Source organism: Tubulanus polymorphus, chromosome 7, assembly GCF_964204645.1.
Source record: "Tubulanus polymorphus chromosome 7, tnTubPoly1.2, whole genome shotgun sequence".
Lineage (NCBI taxonomy): Eukaryota > Metazoa > Nemertea > Palaeonemertea > Tubulaniformes > Tubulanidae > Tubulanus > Tubulanus polymorphus.
In genome coordinates this window covers 6281996-6299507 of record NC_134031.1, presented here as the reverse complement: position 1 = coordinate 6299507, position 17512 = coordinate 6281996, and the positions used below count along the sequence as shown (strand labels likewise).

The window sequence follows — 17512 nt, the reverse complement described above, 5'->3', positions numbered from 1 at the left end:
ACAACCGTCTGGAGAATTTAGTGCATTTTCATACAATTTCTTGAATGAACATTTAACAGTATGTAAGCTAAATCTCGCTGTGGTGCTTATGATTTGCGGGTGGAAAAAGTGCCCTGAAAAATATTGCCATTGTATTTTCAAAAGGGCGAAGGAAAATTGCCTCCCTGTCTTTCCGCCTGGGTTCGCCCCTGGGACATTCTAAATTATACCGGATTCGTATAGTTGACCAGTCGATTGCTCGCGACGCCTTTCTTGATGGAGTCGCCAAGTCACGCCAGTCTCCGAAGTAGAAGTAATGGGAAAAATCTTTGGAAAGGACCTAAAGACTCGTGACGGGAAATAAATACCCTAGAAATAAACCAGACGGCGCCCCATACCGAGACAAAATTCATGTAAACTCAAATTTATTCGACAAAATTTTTAGAAAAAAAATACATGTATAATATTATCACAATCAAGGGTTATTTAAGGTTTGAAGAAATACGTAAAAGCGTGTTGAAACTTATCAATATCACCATGACTTTCAATTAACAATTTCACTGCACTCGATTTAACACTATACACTTACAAAACTATACAATCAACCATTTTAGACCCTGAGTTTGGTTATATTTAACCAAATCACTTATTTGATGAAATGAAAGACGATAAACTAATGAAAATCTATCCATAATATACGAGATCAATATTTCAGAAGCTTGTAATGATTAACTAATTATCAGACAGTGAATGTAAACGAATTGCAATGATTCTACGTCCCCATTTGCTATTTTAGTTGTATGAGAGAAAAGCAGACACAGTACTAGCAACTAAGAACAGCAGAAAACCGCATTGCAAACCAGAGGCTTTGTTCAAGGTAGGGACTCCTTCCTCGGGGTCCGAACTGAAGATGATTCGGCGGCCGAGAGGCATCACTGGACGGAAAGTGTTCAACATCGGCACCGCGGTTTCGTTAGCTTTGGACTTCAACAGCAGCCAGAATTTGCTCATCTAAAAAATCAATATTCGACGAAAATGATTCTATAAATTCAGTCAAAAAATGCCCTCTCGTATCTATGGTTTCTCATAAACGCATCCTCCAATATTATCGTTTTTTCAGGGGGCTACGCAGTTGGAATTAGATCAATTTCGATAGATTTCATATTATTCTTTTCATTGATTTTAGTGCGCAACTGGGTTCGTTTACATTTATATGTGAGGAGAAAAAAAAACTAAACCGACCGGCCAGAGTCTGACCTATGTGGCGTATCAAAGTGTTCTATTTCAATACACTGTTAGATGGCGTTAGAGTTCCTTAAATGGTTTGCCTGGATGATGAAGTTTGCCAGGTGTCTTTGAGACGGGCTATCAGAGTCGATGTCTAGATATTTCATAACTTCTAAATCAATATATCACACGCACAAATCGATAGTAATGCAGAGATCACGAATCTTTGTTCGTTATTGCTTATGTCCTAACTTAGTAGCAACACGCCTTTTCATAACATGATAACAGAGCATCGCTTGAATCCAAAGAACCTAGCTGTGTATTTCGTGTTTGGTCTTGTTTTTGGTGTTGATTTTATCGACAAATTATGGTAGCTGTTTAAGAAACGCCAGTCAAACTAGATTTATACCTGTGACTTGGAGAGGACAACGGGATCCTTGAAAAGAAACCACAGCACTGAACCAGTACACGGAGGTGTGGTCAATCCACCTTCGTAGAAGAAGTAGTGTCGATGCTTGGGTAATAACGATGCCATGTTGAATCCAGAAATGTCCACTGTCGATTCTACAAAAATAATGCCGTACATATCAATCAAATAGGATCGAATTAATCAAGCTAGCGATTCCCTCCAGAGCAATATAGGTGGCGGCACGAGACTGAATTATAGGCGAACTACGGCATTTTGCAGAGACAGAGGCGCATTTGTTTGAAATCGGTTTGCATAAACCGGTTTATATCGGTTTATTGCGTCACAAACCGGTTTGCCGTTGAGTGAACAAATGCGACAGAACGAAAAGTCGGTTTGAGTCAGCTGACCGCGGAAATTTCCTTATTCGGCCATGTTGGAAAAGTCGGTTTGATGTTGCAAACCGCTCGTAGAGCGGTTTAGTCGGATTGCGCAAACAGTTTAGGTTGACGCCTGAACAAAGACGCCGGTTTATGCAAACTGGTGAACAAACACCATTTTCCTACAAACCGAAACGGTTTCTGCAAACCGATTTTGAACAAATGCGCCTCAGGTTTGCAAGTGGTTTTTGAAGCTAGTGTGTAAAATCAGTCGGCTTTCAAATTAATCTAGGGCTACTAGGAAGTGGTTCGTCCGGTCTTTTTGCCTATTGCCACAAAAACATGAAGTGTATTTTTGCTTCTGCATATGAGTAAATGCAATATCAGCGTCTATAGGAAACATGACGTTCAATTTCTTGAATCGTGCAGAAGCCTATAGCGTAAAACCGCAAGTCGATACCAATGGCCGATCCACCGATCAGACGGTAACTTAACGGCTGGTTTTTACGAGAGCGGTTTCCAGCTGCCGCGGGAAACAGCTAGCTGCTACCAGCTTCATGAAAATGCGTGCCGCTGAAGTCAATTTCACTTAGCTGGAAAAGGCAACTGGAAACCGCTCATGAAAACCAGCCTTTAGGACGATCTTCAATTTTTCATACACTTCTCTCATGCCACGCGTAAAACTCATTTCGAATATATTATGAAACAAGTTTATTCTTGCTTCACGAAGTTATTTATTCCACGCAGCAGCGATAAATCATCGGAAACCAGTGATTCTCGCCGCCGAGAACAAACCCAAATGTATTTCTCCGTGCAGGAATCTTTGTATCAAGAATGCGTATATTTTTGTTCGGCGAGACCTATTCTTCATAATCAAGTAAAAGCTCCTTGAATAGGTTAATATTTCAATCGCATTATCTTATTTCATGAATGCGAGTATATAGTTACCATAATTGACGACTTTGTGTAAGTTATCTGTTATCGGTGAATAGGCAGTGTTGTCATGGTTACCAGTATCCTTAAAAAAGATAAATCACCATAAGATAGGTAACTGTCTATATTTCGTTATAAAATATAAGTTAAAGACACAATTAGAAATATTATATGCGCGCGATAAGTGGCGATTCGACTCGACTGCATGAGCCATTTTCAAAGCTGAATGAAACTTATTGATGAAATGCATGTTCTTTCTAATCGTGGAATTTTCTTCGATTTAGCCATTAGAGACCATACATCCAGAAAATTGGTCTCGTAAATGGGGTTGAAATTGGGGCATTTTATTTTCGTAGTGGTTCAACGGTGTCTTTCATTATCTCCACCCGGGCTCGAGTGTTCCAGAAGTCAAGGTCAAGCTATTCAATCCTGCCCATTCTTCATAACAGAATGTGTGAACTATTCAGCGCACACTCTACTACGTTTTCCGGATCACTTGGTCGGATTGAACAACCGCGCGCTACGGACAAACAACCCCGCCACGACCGGTTGAACATGGAAAACATTCCACGTGTATTATATGGATTTAATTTCATTGTTTCAATCGGTAATTAAAGATTATGGGACCCACGTAAAACCGAATTGAAGAGCCACTGATCGCTACTGTGGAGCGACAACAGCGGAACATGGCTTAAATGGAATTTCAGGAAAATGAAGTTCGCTGAAAAAAGACACTTACATCCAGTAATATTCCTACAACGGCGAGTCCATCGACGGAATTCATGGCGTTGCTGAAATTGCCGTATTTCTGGTTGTAATGCACGAAATGCAACTGAAATTATATGAATTTTCAATAACGAATCAATAGACGGAGAATTGTATTCGTGGCTATTTTAAGAACCGTTTGATTTTCGTAAATATGCGGCTACTTTTTGCCGTTGGTGAAGAACATGCATTATTTTGAAAAGGCTGAATAACATCAAAACATTCGCATTCATTTTCTGAATATTTCCGTACAGAATCAGGTATCAGAATGATTCGCGGTAATTTTCTAAAACTTGTGTTTGTTGTGTATAAGGCCGTTTTTTGCCGATGACGAAGACGGTAACAAATATGTAAACGTCATTACATCGCAAAAATGTCAACAAGAAAATTAGCTTGACGCCTCAAAAAATAACAAATGTATTGCGTAATATTGTCGACAATGATTTATCTAATATAAATCATATATGATAAGGGTCAATTAAGTTATTTTGGATTAGAGCATACCGATTACTGAATTGAATTGACCGGCAACCAGTCTAGCCCCGATATATTGATGACGTAGTGCTCTCAATAACAATTATCAAATCTATCAAAAATAAAACAATATGTAATGAAATATATTTAACTAAGAAATAAAAACCAAAATCCACATTTTCATTTTATTTTGAAATGCCAATATTGATGACGTAGTCCACATCCGACTCGCACCGAACCCCTTAATTATCGCAAGGTATCAATGTCCAACATTATTGTGACGGTTTTTACGCCGTCAAAAAAATGTTTAGACAATCTTCGGTTGTGAACATTTGATAATAGATGATAAGATGAAAAAGTTCATCATCATCATCATCATCATCATCATCATCATCATCATCATCGTCAGCATCATCTCCATTCTTTCGACATTAATTACCTCTGTAGGATATCGCTTGCCTAGAATTGTATGTTCAGCGCCGACGCTTGTACTGCTGCCGTGGTGGAAATGAATCTGCTTCAGAATGTAAGTGTTCTCGAGATTGCCCCCAGCCAGTTCATCCTTTGATGGCAAGTGATCTATGATAGCTGAAATTCAATAACGACAACTATATCAATAATGTATTAATCACAGTCCTTCTTAGATACACATTCGCGGAATCGATGAAGAAATCGTTGGCCTGTATGGAATATTGCTATTTGTTAATCAAAGATATATTAGAAATTTTTATATGATTATATTGACGACAATTGCCTCGAAAACTAGTATATAAAAAGTACGGATCTTTTGATAAAACCAGCTCCATTTTTATAGAATGAAATTCGCGCTATGCTGTCATAAATTTACTAAAAATGGTTTATGGCGAGGATCATGAGACATATTGCGTACCGGATTTGCCGTTGTTACGCATGGTAAATGGTTCGGTAGGCGAAGAGTCGAAGTTTTTGAAGACAAGGGGTTTCAGCGTTGGGTCATGTACCATCCTTGCGCCTCGGAGCTCGATGGGCGACTGTCTGGTATTCAACAGTGGGTCGCATAGAGGGTAATCGTCCTTCCATTTAGACGGCCCTATGAATTATAAACGGTTGTTACATGTAAATCCACAGAAAGCGTAGCGAGAAAAAAAGGACAAGACATTTCGGAGTGGTTTACAATCACTACCTACCATTTGGACCAGGTTCGAACGTCCATTGTCCTGAAAAGACAAGTTTTTCATTGTTTCGAAATTCGTAGAAATGATTTATACAAATGAAAGTAAAGTAGCGTATACGTGTTCGACTTCGCTGAAAAGTCAACTGTGCTGGCGCCCGATCCTCGATAGTTCTATTGACGGTGAAGTTCTAATCATAGAATTTCTTAAGTTACGTCGAGACATTTGCGATAGCGAAATGTTTGAAATGAATTTCACAGAATATCGATATCTTATCTATTAGTACGGCCACTTCGACCAGACATTTACGTTCCAATAGTAAATATCAATGGCAAATAGTTGTTCGAACTATTTCATATCTTACTATGTATAGTACTTGGTATTTTATGTAGGCCTGAAATGATGAACAAGGAATTGGAACTTTTTTAACTTAAATAGTTTACACAATCATGTTACGAGAACTATAGAATCCTGCAGACTAGAGGATATAATCATAGATTTTTTTAAAAACGTCGAGGTGAGCAATATCATTGTTTGGTGATTTCCCATTTTTTCAAACCGCATTTCATTTTTGAAAATAATTCTTACTAACATTATACATATTTCATGTAGAGTTTATTGTAGTTTATGTATACGGTAAATATGATTAGTTCCACATTCGAAAATAACGATGACCGATTGGTTTAAATGTTTTACATACCCGCAGCTGCCGCATCCGTGAAGTCGAACCTCAAACTAGCAATGGCGACTGCGACGAACAAAATCACATTCATCCTGGATGTTGACGAAAGTTGTGCGTTTTGGTTAAACGATATCAAAGAAATCTACGATTCAACCGGTTCGAATTAGCGCTAGACGAGACTACGTTCGTGCGTTGCGCTACTCTGATCACTAACGGCTGGCGACGCCAATTACTCATATATATATCGTCGCAATACGCACGGTCGAACGAACACATGGCCGAAGGATGTCACAGGTCAACAGAGCACATCTCCATGGTTGCGATTCAAAGATCTCTCAGGAAGCGAAAATGTCCAAAACAGAAAATAGATCTACCAACGGTGTTAGCTTTTCCCCTGTCAATCAAAACTGAAGGGAGCGACTCCGACGAACACGTTTACATCTCCAAGCCCATCCGTGATTTTACAAGCGTGTAAAGGGAGCTCGTCAAAGGGAAAATGCCCACAATATACGAATTTCGAAACCGGTGCCCGCGTTTGTATCAATTAGCGCGCTTAGCGCCTCGATAAAAAGCCATGTCGGTCGTGCGCTCCACGCGGCCGAATCTTACTTTTTTCCAAATTACTGGAAATAGGAAACCAACTTATAGCAAAAAAACTATATTGTTATTGATTCCGGTAATATAGTAACATAACATTTCGGACTGCCTCAACAGATATTTTTTCCGATTTGTGAAAAAAATGTCTATAACCTTCCCGAGGCGGAAAACCCGACAAATGATTGTTTTCTTACGAAACAAAATTCTTCGTTCTCATCGCCTCGGGAATACAGGAATTCCTCACTAAGAGAACAGTTTGTTTTCTCGCATACGGTCGGGCGCTGTGTAGTACATGTGTAACCTATAATTTTCGCTATAGAAATTACGAGAAACGGCAGTGAGGTCTAATTTTCACCCAACAAGGCCCAACAATGTGCAGACTTATTCCTCAAAAATTATGTGAACTACGCCAACAGCTCATAAGTTGAAAGTGTAGTTTTGAATAGCCGAGGATTTTGAAGGGCGTGCATTTTTACCATCAATATGAGCTCAATTATTTTTGCTCGTATTGGCATTGCCGTCCCCTTATCAGCGTTTTACATTTTGAACGTTTTCTTGTCCAATCGTGTCGTGGGTTAATCTCTTAATGCATAATCACCGGCAACATTAAACCATTCATCAAAACATTCATCAAAACATTCGACTCTTGCATAAGTTAGAATTTAGAACGGACCGGGATCGGTTCTTTTCGGTCGATCTAATTTGCTCCGCTTTTTAAACTGAAACGGGCTGAATTCAGAACGAAAGAAAAAGAGGGATTCATTTGAAGCCCTATGTACGCTGTTACAATGATATCCACAGAAACTGAGATTTTCATTAGATATACATTATTTTCTAAAAATGCGTTACACTATCATAGTATAACCGTGTATATAGTATATACATGGTTTGCAATATACTCCCTTCTGTTATTCTGGACTCTTTTTGTCCTTCCTCAATGGGGATTCGAACCTGATGACCATGTGACTGCTACCGTAGTCTCGCGATACCATCGGGCTCGAGTCCCGGTCAAGATGCCACGGAGTATTTTCGTATGAATTGAATATTTCGAATGTTATATAATATTCATAGAAGTATAGTTGTGTGATATATTGCAATGTGTGTGATTGCATGTTCAATCCTTTGTGTATAAGGTTATATATATGAGGCAATAAAAGTTCCAAGTAATCTAGCTGTTAATACCAAGTTCAAGTACCAAATCCATATCCACTCATACCGAATGTTATTAGAGAGCTTTTTGTTGGCGTTGTGGTCTACCTCATTTTTTTCTGATTTAATGGGCTACAGAAATGATAAAATGTCCAAAATGTCCAATATTCTCAGAGAGCTTTTCTTCGCTGTGGTCTCAATGTCTTCTACTTTCTGAACTATGTTACATAACTGACAAAATGTCCATGACATGTCAATAAGAAGCAAACTTTATCCACGGACTCGTGAACGTTTTACAGTCCAAGCTTAAATAAATGATATCAGATTAGAATAATGGATTTGATACGTCCCGTAGTGTATCTATGAACTTGGAGAAGCTGGACTGCGCTATGCTCGCTACGGGCATATACCCGCGTTCATCTTTCGCGCACTGGTCAATAAATACCCCCCGACGTGTTCGAATCTGCTACTGATAACGAACGGTATCGGTCATGATTCCTTCATTGTTTAACGAACGTGACCGCGCTCGACCTATGCTCGGCAAATAGAACAATATTCACGAAAATGCCACGAGAAAAATATTCTTCTCGTGGAAACACATGCGCCTTCTTAGGACACTTCATGGATACGTGGATAGATGATTAGATTCGCCATCGCGCTCGCGTTATCAGATATAAAAACGATAGAAGGCGATGAAAGTGTCTGTCTTTGTGGTGTATCGAAGATTTGTTAAACAAGTTGGTTTCAAAAGATAAAGATACGAAGCCTGGTAAAAAGAGATTTAGCCCATGGTTTAAGCATGTTCACCTTGTTTGAGTTGAACATTGCCATAGGTTATCGAATGTAACCAAGGCAGAGTACAAAACATTGGAAAAAAAATCTACAATTTACATCTTTCTAAAGCTTTCGACTCACTCGATATTAATATTCTTATCAAAAAATCAAATTATTATGGTGTTCGTGGAATAACTTTAAATTGGTTTAAAAGCTATCTTACAGATCGAAATATGTTTGTGCAATATAAAAATCATAATTCAGAGTTGAGAAGCATCGAATATGGAATACCACAGGGCTCAATATTAGAGCCTCTGCTTTTTATCATTTATACCAACAACTTGACCCTAAATTCAAAAGAAATTGTAAAGCTGTTCTCTTTGCGGACGACAGTACACTATTTGTAACTAATCTTAAAGTTCTAGTTTCTAATATGAAAAATGACCTAAATGTTGTTATCGATTGGTTTAAAGCCAATAAGCTTACCCTTAACCTTACTAAAACAGCATATATGTTATTTAAGCCTTATTCATTTAAAGTTAATCATAATGAAATCAATCTGAAATTTGGCAATCAGTCCGTAAAAAATGTTAAAAATTTCAATCTTGGTCTTAATATAAGTGAAAATTTGTCCTTTGAAGAACATGCCCAAACCGTAATTCACAAAATCAATAAAAATCTATACATGATTAAAACACTTAAAAATTTTGTTCCAACCTGTACCAAAAGAATCCTATACTTCAGTTATATCCAAAGCCACCTAACATATTGCCTAAACTTATGGGCTCCTCTAATTACCACATCTACTCTGGACAAAATATTCATCCTTCAAAAAAGAGCAGTACGTTTGATCAAAAATTCAGATATTTGCTCACCATCGTCCCCGCATTCAAATCATTAAATATATTAAAGCTATATGATCTAATCAATCTTGAAATGTTAAAAACTGCGTATAACTTCTGCAAATCCAAACTACCGGCACCGGTCCTAGATATATTTAATAGAAATTCATTTACTCATAATTATAACACCCGCCAAAGAAACTATCCCAGAATAGGCCTACATAACACAAGTTTATACAATAGATCCTTTATGAAAAATGTACCAATGATACGGCAAAACAGCACAGACACCTTGAGAAGTTCTCCAAGCATCAAAACAATGATAAATAGATTTAAGAAAATCACAATTTCCTCTTATTGAAATCAATTGAAATGAAATTATCGTATTATTGAATAATAATTCTTCAATTCATTGTCGCTTTAGACATTGATAAAAATTTATATTTATATAATGTATACTTTGTTATTTGTTAATCATATATATACATATATATATGGAAAATAAACTTGAACTTGAACTTGACAATTCAATAAAATTCCATAATTTTGATCTTTTGTGTTATAAATGAAGGCTGCGGGTCATGAACCAAGAGTCATGTGATATTTCTATCGGCCGTTCATTGACCATGAAAGTTAATGTACTTATTTGCGGTTATGTCTAACTTAAGAGCGTGACGTGGCACCTTATGCTGAACTAACACAAATCTCGTTTTATTACCATCGCATGATCAATTAATTACCCGAAACGGTCGACTTTTGAACTCAAGAGGACGAATTAACAGACATTTAGTTGTTTGTTTGTATACACGCAAAATGACCTTTCGCGTGCAATACAATACGAATTCTGGATATCGCGGATCATTATTTTTATAGCGTATACAATGCGTTAATCTGCTCGTAAATTATAGCTTGTTGGGGCTCGTTAATCCGCTCTTAGTAAATACGTTATTTTCCATTGGGCGTTTTCTTTAGGGTTGTAACCGATAACTCTGTCCAACCATTCAACTATCAACACTCCTTTTAAAATATCTTCTGATTTAGTTTGCAAAACTAGAAAAGCACTTTTTATCAAAGCTCAACAGCCCTTCCTCAATCAACAATCATTAATCACGGGCCAGGATTCTTTCTTCATGTATACTATATACCCCAATTTTTCACAGTAAACCCAACTACCTACAAATTTAGGAAATTATTCAACACAAATGATAGAAATGTGATAAGAAAACTTGCAGTTTATGTTAAAATATTATGTAAACTTTTATATCTATGTATATTACTGTTGTTTTTGTGCTCGAAAAATTATGTACAATTTGAAGCAATAAAGAATAAATGTTAAAAAAAACTACTAGTCAAGTTTCGTCACTCAGTAAATTAGATAATATGTAATTAATTACCTTTTATTCTTAATCTAATTATCTGTCTGTCAGTAATTCGATGTTGTTTCTAATAAGCTTTGTCTTATTTGATATAGATGCCGGTATATGACAATCTAATTACTTGTGCTATGCCTCAAGAGGGCAAAATGTAACTCCCGAAAACGTTTGCTAGAATAAATTCATATACTCATTAGAAAATGAGATTTGTACTGTTTTTGCTTCTATGGATTTTCAACAATTTGAACTCTCTACCAAAGATAAAACATATCTCCTTGGTTCTTTTTTCGGTCTCGTACCAGGGAGCGAACTCGCTAAAATGCTATATATATATATATACATATACACGCAATACGCCTTCTTAAGTTATAGCTCTGACCCATGTGCAGAAGACCTCTTAATCGATCACACGGAACTATTTGATATTGGAATACGTCCAAATCGAATTCGCCCGGACATCGCCGCCTCGCAACCGGACGGATGTCTGGTATGCAAATATCAATCTATTTGTCGAAGCAATTATAATTTCAAGTGTCAATTTACACGTGATTTACAATGACCGTTAAACGGTGTATTTGTCGCATTTCTCGGCTAATTATCAGCGAGTTTGACACTTCGAGATGACCAACTATTGTGCGATCGAGATCGTTTTACAATTGTCATTTTACCTTGGTCCATTGATATACCCCGAGGCCACTTTCGCCCGTTCCATTTTCGTGCCCCCCGCGTATTACTGACCAGCGTTGACACGCGCTCGCGCAGCCGATTCCGAATCAGCGGAACTCGTCGTATTATTGCTAATTATCTAAGCAGCGGGATTTTTACTTATCTCCGACTTTCGTTGACCGTTTCGTCTTTGCGACGTGACGCACACGGTATCCTCCAAACTTTAGAAATAAGGAATACTTGGAAAATAAGAAATGCAATTAATAACAGAATTCTTCAAAGAAAGTCTTCTACGGTTTTTAAGTAGGGCCACGTCAAACCTGTTTTCATTCTTTGTCCGTATAAGCCAAGGGCAACTGAATATTCTCAAATGAAAAGCCATCCATCATTCGCGGCCAGTAAGTTATTTTCGTTCTAATTCCGTCTTACTTCGGAGTTCATGGTTGATTTTCGCAGTTTTCCATTCAGAAAAACAACGATCCTACGTCAAGGAATGTCCAACCGGTTCTAGGAAGCCTTGGAAAATGAATAGCCCAAGATCTCAGTAAATTCTGCCTCGTTACATAGTTATTTCAATAACATTATTCTATCATTATAGAAGTAAAGCTTGGAGTTTATTTATAGACAAAAAACGAATACGAATATCATGTATATACACAAATTGCTTGAGAATGATCACAGTAAATGCTTTGATATTTAGATGATGCTAAACAATTCAAATCTGTCGTTGGTGATACGAAGCAGATGATGAAGGTTGTTGGTGGATAAGACGGTGCTTCTCGGCAGTTGGCGTTTGCTGTTGAACGTAGGGCTTGTGCCGGGCGCTTTTCTGGTGGGCGCGTAATCCAGCTAGTTGGGAATACGCGCATTGGCAATACGTACATCGATATGGGCGCTCGCCTGAAAGGAGAAATTACGACCTTTGTTCGATCAAATCGATAAAGAATACACTTCCTTCGCACAGACAGCTAAATACATGTTTTTAAGTAGGCCGTCGCGTATTCTTAACAAGGCTACAAAAATAACCTAATTCTTTCTCTTTGAATTGAAACCGCACGAAAACAAACTTCTACACCCGCATCGTATAAAACGTCTTTACTGGTATTTTATGGAAAACTAAATAAACCCAACCGCACGTGAAAGAATAACTAACAATTGTTCTTATTTACGATTCTATTCGCGCCAAATTCGGGCTGAAATAATTCGAATGGATTCGATTGGAGCTAATCGATGTCGTGATTTACGAAGTAACTCCGTCGAAAGTACATGTAATGTTGAGTAACAACGTGTTCGACATCACAAAAACGTTTACGAGAATGAAAAAGGCGCCCTTGTTTTTTTCATTTCATACCGAGACATAATTCAGCACATTTCACGCGTGACCTTGCTTCATGAACCAAAAGATTGAATGGATTGAGACATTAAACGTCACGCACCGTAAAGACGAAGGCACATTACTTAGAGAAAAAGAAATAAAAAAGAATGTCCACACTGTACATATATATATATCAAAAGGTTCAGCCACCATTACAAAACCTAGCCTAAATTATACAGTCAATTCGGGAATGGGTGCGGTTAGTATAATCAGGTATATATTGGACATGTAATTTAGGATGTTTTTTTATGGTAAGTTGGATTACGGATTTTATGGACTTGAAATGATTGCAGAGGCGGGAAAATGAATAAAAACCGCGGGAAAATGAAGAAAAAATATTTCTTTCTCGAAACATTGCTATCATTACTGATTTAGTGATCGAAGGCGGGATTTGACAAAGAATAAAAATTGCTTTATTTTGGATGATGTTTTGGGATTATAATACTCGAATATTGTCTATATACTGCCTACCCACATAACTGACGCCACCATTCTTGCAAGTCACGCTGAACAACCTGACAAACATACCCATTAGGACACCAATTGTCTACAGAGATTTTTTGTGTGGGATATCAAAAGATGTTATGGTAGTGGAAAGAAACTATAAATGTTTCTTTTTATTTCCATATGTATGCTTGAAAATAAGGGGGCGGCGGAAAAATAATAAAAATAAAATCTTCTTGTTATACCTGAATTGGAAAAATCTTGCGGCGGATCCGTAAACCAACTAATGATAAAAAATGGCGTTATTGATCGTTACTCATTTTTTGCTATTGCATTGCATTGCATTGTATTGTATCTAAGATCTGGTTATATTGATATAGACCTATACGTACCAGTGTGTAGACGAACGTGATTTCTGAGCGTCGACGATTGGCTGAAACTTCGCTTACAGAACCGGCAAATAAACGGTTTTTCTTGAGTGTGAATGCGCATGTGCGATCGTAGGTTGCTTTTCGAATTGAAGCCGCGATGACAAATGACGCAGCGGAGCTTACACGCATTATTAGGCTTATTGTCCAAAGTCGCCGACTCGGTCACTGAAACATGAAATTACAAATCTACGTTAGAAAAACACCCACTGCTTAATCTTATTTTCTCAGTCTTAAAACGTTTTGAAATAGTATAAGCAACCGTATTATCTCGATATATAGAGATATTTATACGTACATCGAACGTCCAAATCATCTGGATTCGAGATAGTTGGAATCGGTATTCCGAAGAATAGATTATGCTGTTTGCCATACCAAACCAACAGCTCCTGTCCCGGCGATATCGGCTACGGATGAAGAAAAATATTGAGAAGGCTTAGTTTTTACGGGAGATTCTAATGGTTTTATTGTCAGTTGATTAAGATAAGCAATTTGATAAGATGTTACTATAAGAAACATCCGCGTCCGGATTCATTCCTCACCTTTGTCACTCTGAAATAGATTTCTTCCGATAAATTTGAAGAATGAACTTGAATGATATCGAGATTCTGTTCATTCGTGTGTCTTGCGCAATTCACGTACGAAAGCCAACAAGTGGGGCTGCCCGTCACCATTGACGTCACTTCTCCTTGCTCGTCGAACAACTGAAAGAAACATAATTGGTGCTAATTTGCTAAATTGATGAAAGAGGTTGAAAAATATTGATTTATGCTAAAAGGAAACTGCCCTGTTTCATTGCTGGTAGGTGCGTGGTGAATTTGTAAGGCGCACACAAATCAAAAATGAAAATTAATCATTCAAATGAGTAAGCTTTGATGAATATCGCTAACTAATGCCTACCTCCCAAATAGGTTCGTTGTGAAGCACATTTCTATCAATGTTAGCAGCGGGGATAACTGTGCCGAGGAACGGTCCCATCTCGGTGCCTTCTTTCATCCATACCGTGCTGAACATTCCCCACTTTTGCCCTGGTTGAGACGACTGCGAAATTCGAACCTGGGGTGGACAGACTACCGGCGGTACAGAAGCTGCAATGATTAAGAAAAGTAAAGGAAATAGCCCTTTTGTTTCACCGGGAATATAGGGAAATGGTCAAAATGTCGAATCGCCACATGACTATCAATTGATAAATTGACTATTATTAGTAGAATAACCACACTCAAACGTGGAGAACAAATAACAAGATATAAACCCATATACAGATTAAAAGTTTTGAAAATCGAGAATTTATTCCAAAAAATAATGAAATGACACGACGTTTCGATCTCACACTACAGATCATCATCACGTCGATTTTTAAATCTTTAACTTTTGATCTCTATAGCGGGTTTTTATCTTATTTACTGGATCGCTTTGCTTGGTTACAGCATCTTATAAAGATACACGATTGATATTAAATTAGATTGAAAAATTAAATTACGTTATGTATTCTTGATCCACATAGAATGGAGTATACCGAACGATATTGACTACTTGATGTCATTTTGCAGAAGAGTGCCGAAATGTTTCAAGGGGCAGTGCTACTTCAAGAAAAATGGCACTTTTTCACCGTGAAAAGGGGCACTTTCCTATTGAAAAAGTATATATCTTAAATATGACCTTAGATATGTTTACACGTAATTAAATACTTTTACGGAATAACCACTTTTCATTTTCCAAAAATAACACGAAAATTGATCAAATTTTCAAAAATTCTTCACCCGAATTTTTTTTTAACTGACATTTTTTCAAGGGCACTTATTCTTAATTCTAGGGGATTCGTTCGCTACCCCGGACCCCCTCCCCAGCCCTAGGAATTGGGCTGTTTTGACATCATCCATTTCAATTAATATTCCCCATCTTGTTCGTTAATCGTTCGGTGAAGTCAATTATAAATCAATGTTTCAATGTTATAATGAAAATATTCTTCTAGAGATTTTCGAGTGCGTTGAATTCGAATATTCTATACGGGTTCTCACTTCGAAAACGTCAAATAACTTCGGGATTTTTTCCACATCAATTTGAAACTTATAGTTCATTTCACTTTTCAGTTAAAATGGCGTATTTTTACCAACAGCAGCGCACACAATTTAATGCTCTAAAATGAACTGCAAAAATTCCCATTAAATCACCCTCACTGAATTTAAAAAACTCACCACTAAATTCGTAATCGATTTTCGGACTCCGTTTCCCATAGAGGAAATGTTTCAATAATTCTTGAGATATGACCCGTTCTGGAGTCGCTCCTTGGGCGGACGTCGATTCCATCATCATCATCATCGTGGCCGCGTCGTATCTCTCCATCCATCGTATCGCCGCATTTCGCTTATATACGGAAACCGGCCCGTACGGGCGCGTGCCGGATACGGACAGGCACGTGACGGGAACATCTCCACAACGCAGTCAAAATCGGTAGCACGTTATTGACGTGCCGACAAAAGGCGAATGGGCGGGACATCGACTGCTTAGAGCGTCATCAAAATGATAACGTATTTTATTAGCCCTGATGAATCAATCTGCCAGATTTTATTGGGCGACGAAATGTAAAATGATAAAGACCATTTCAAACCATGTCTTAAGGAACAATTGAAAATTCGATCTTCAATCGCGGTCGAATTCAGATCTATTTACATTTGGTTGCAAGCCATAATTTCACGAAATGCGGTACATATGTTATTTGCGAATTACTGTTCCACCGATATGCATGACATGTAACAAAATAACTCGCGACTTTTAATTGGCATTAACTAACGTTCCATTAGTATTCTTTTTTCATGTCTAATGAATCGTCGGAGTCGTTCTGTGAAATGGACTCGGGATGACTTGAAGTTCCATTAGCCGGTCCGTACACAGCGGGGGACAGTTGCCCCTCGAAAATTGAAAAGTGCCCTTTTTGCATTTGTTTTATCTCCAATAGAAGTTTAATGCCCAATCCTTCAGTTGGGACTGACAGGCATGATAGTATTATAGGCCTAACAGAGTTCTCTTTAGGACTGATCAGGAGAATCGCTATATCGGTTTTAGACTTTAGGTAACTGTCCTTTTTCGGGTTTTTCTGTCCCCATTCAAATGCTAGGTACGGCCCTGATTAGTCATGATAACACAATTACTGATAAACTTTAAATCTTTCCACCGAAACGCGGGCTCCTCACTCAGTAAAGCGCGTGTATAGAATTTTATTTCATATCTCCATGCTAAAGCTAAGATAATATGCAAGAATGAAAAGGAACGATTCTTTACGTAAGCATTTTTCTTCATATAAAAGTGACGTGAATGCTGTCTGGCCACCTAGGGTGCAGTCTATACGCGATCATAGAAAAAATCAGACGAAACTCGTTAATATGAAATTGTATTGAAATATAGCATTATATCAAATGTATATAAAACATCTACTATTACAAAACAGTCATTTCACAAAACGAGTTGAATATATTAACAAGAAGAATGGACTGTATGTTTAGTTTATTCACGACGACATTCAAACGACTTTGACAATGTAAAATCTCGGCAAACCTATAAAGAAACGATACCCTATCGAAAACTAATGGACAAGGCCTTTTTCGATTGTAATTTTTTCAAAAGAGGAATGGCGTACTTTCTCTTTCGAATGCTGGCGCGTTCGGAGATTCCTTTCGATTCTTGCAGTCACTGCGGCGGTAGAAATCTTTTACCGAGTAGTATACTCAAGCCCGTGCCGAGTGGGGGTTCGGGGGTAGCGAACGAACCCCCTAAAATTTTTAAAGCGCCCTTCATCAGAGTCAGTGTCAAAATGATTTGGGTCAAGATTTTGCGAAATTTGATACAATTTCATGTTGTTATTTTTTCTTT

The 17512-nt window shown here is 37.8% G+C and overlaps 2 protein-coding genes across 2 annotated transcripts; both read right to left on the bottom strand.

The window, feature by feature from the left end:
- Positions 1 to 389: 389 nt before the first annotated feature.
- LOC141908059 (carbonic anhydrase 7-like) lies at positions 390 to 6195 on the bottom strand. The gene is made up of 8 exons (XM_074797862.1): positions 6016 to 6195; positions 5331 to 5360; positions 5054 to 5233; positions 4604 to 4752; positions 3665 to 3757; positions 2941 to 3010; positions 1616 to 1770; positions 390 to 990 (listed from the first exon to the last, which is right to left on the bottom strand). Exons 1-8 carry the CDS (start codon positions 6086 to 6088, stop codon positions 772 to 774), a joined length of 969 nt encoding a protein of 322 aa, XP_074653963.1. The 5' UTR covers positions 6089 to 6195; the 3' UTR covers positions 390 to 771.
- A 5918-nt stretch (positions 6196 to 12113) lies between these two features.
- Positions 12114 to 15988, bottom strand: LOC141908564 (PR domain zinc finger protein 12-like). Its single transcript, XM_074798661.1, has 6 exons — positions 15841 to 15988; positions 14546 to 14733; positions 14188 to 14349; positions 13944 to 14052; positions 13610 to 13813; positions 12114 to 12298 (listed from the first exon to the last, which is right to left on the bottom strand). Exons 1-6 carry the CDS (start codon positions 15986 to 15988, stop codon positions 12114 to 12116), a joined length of 996 nt encoding a protein of 331 aa, XP_074654762.1.
- Between the last annotated feature and the right edge of the window lie 1524 nt (positions 15989 to 17512).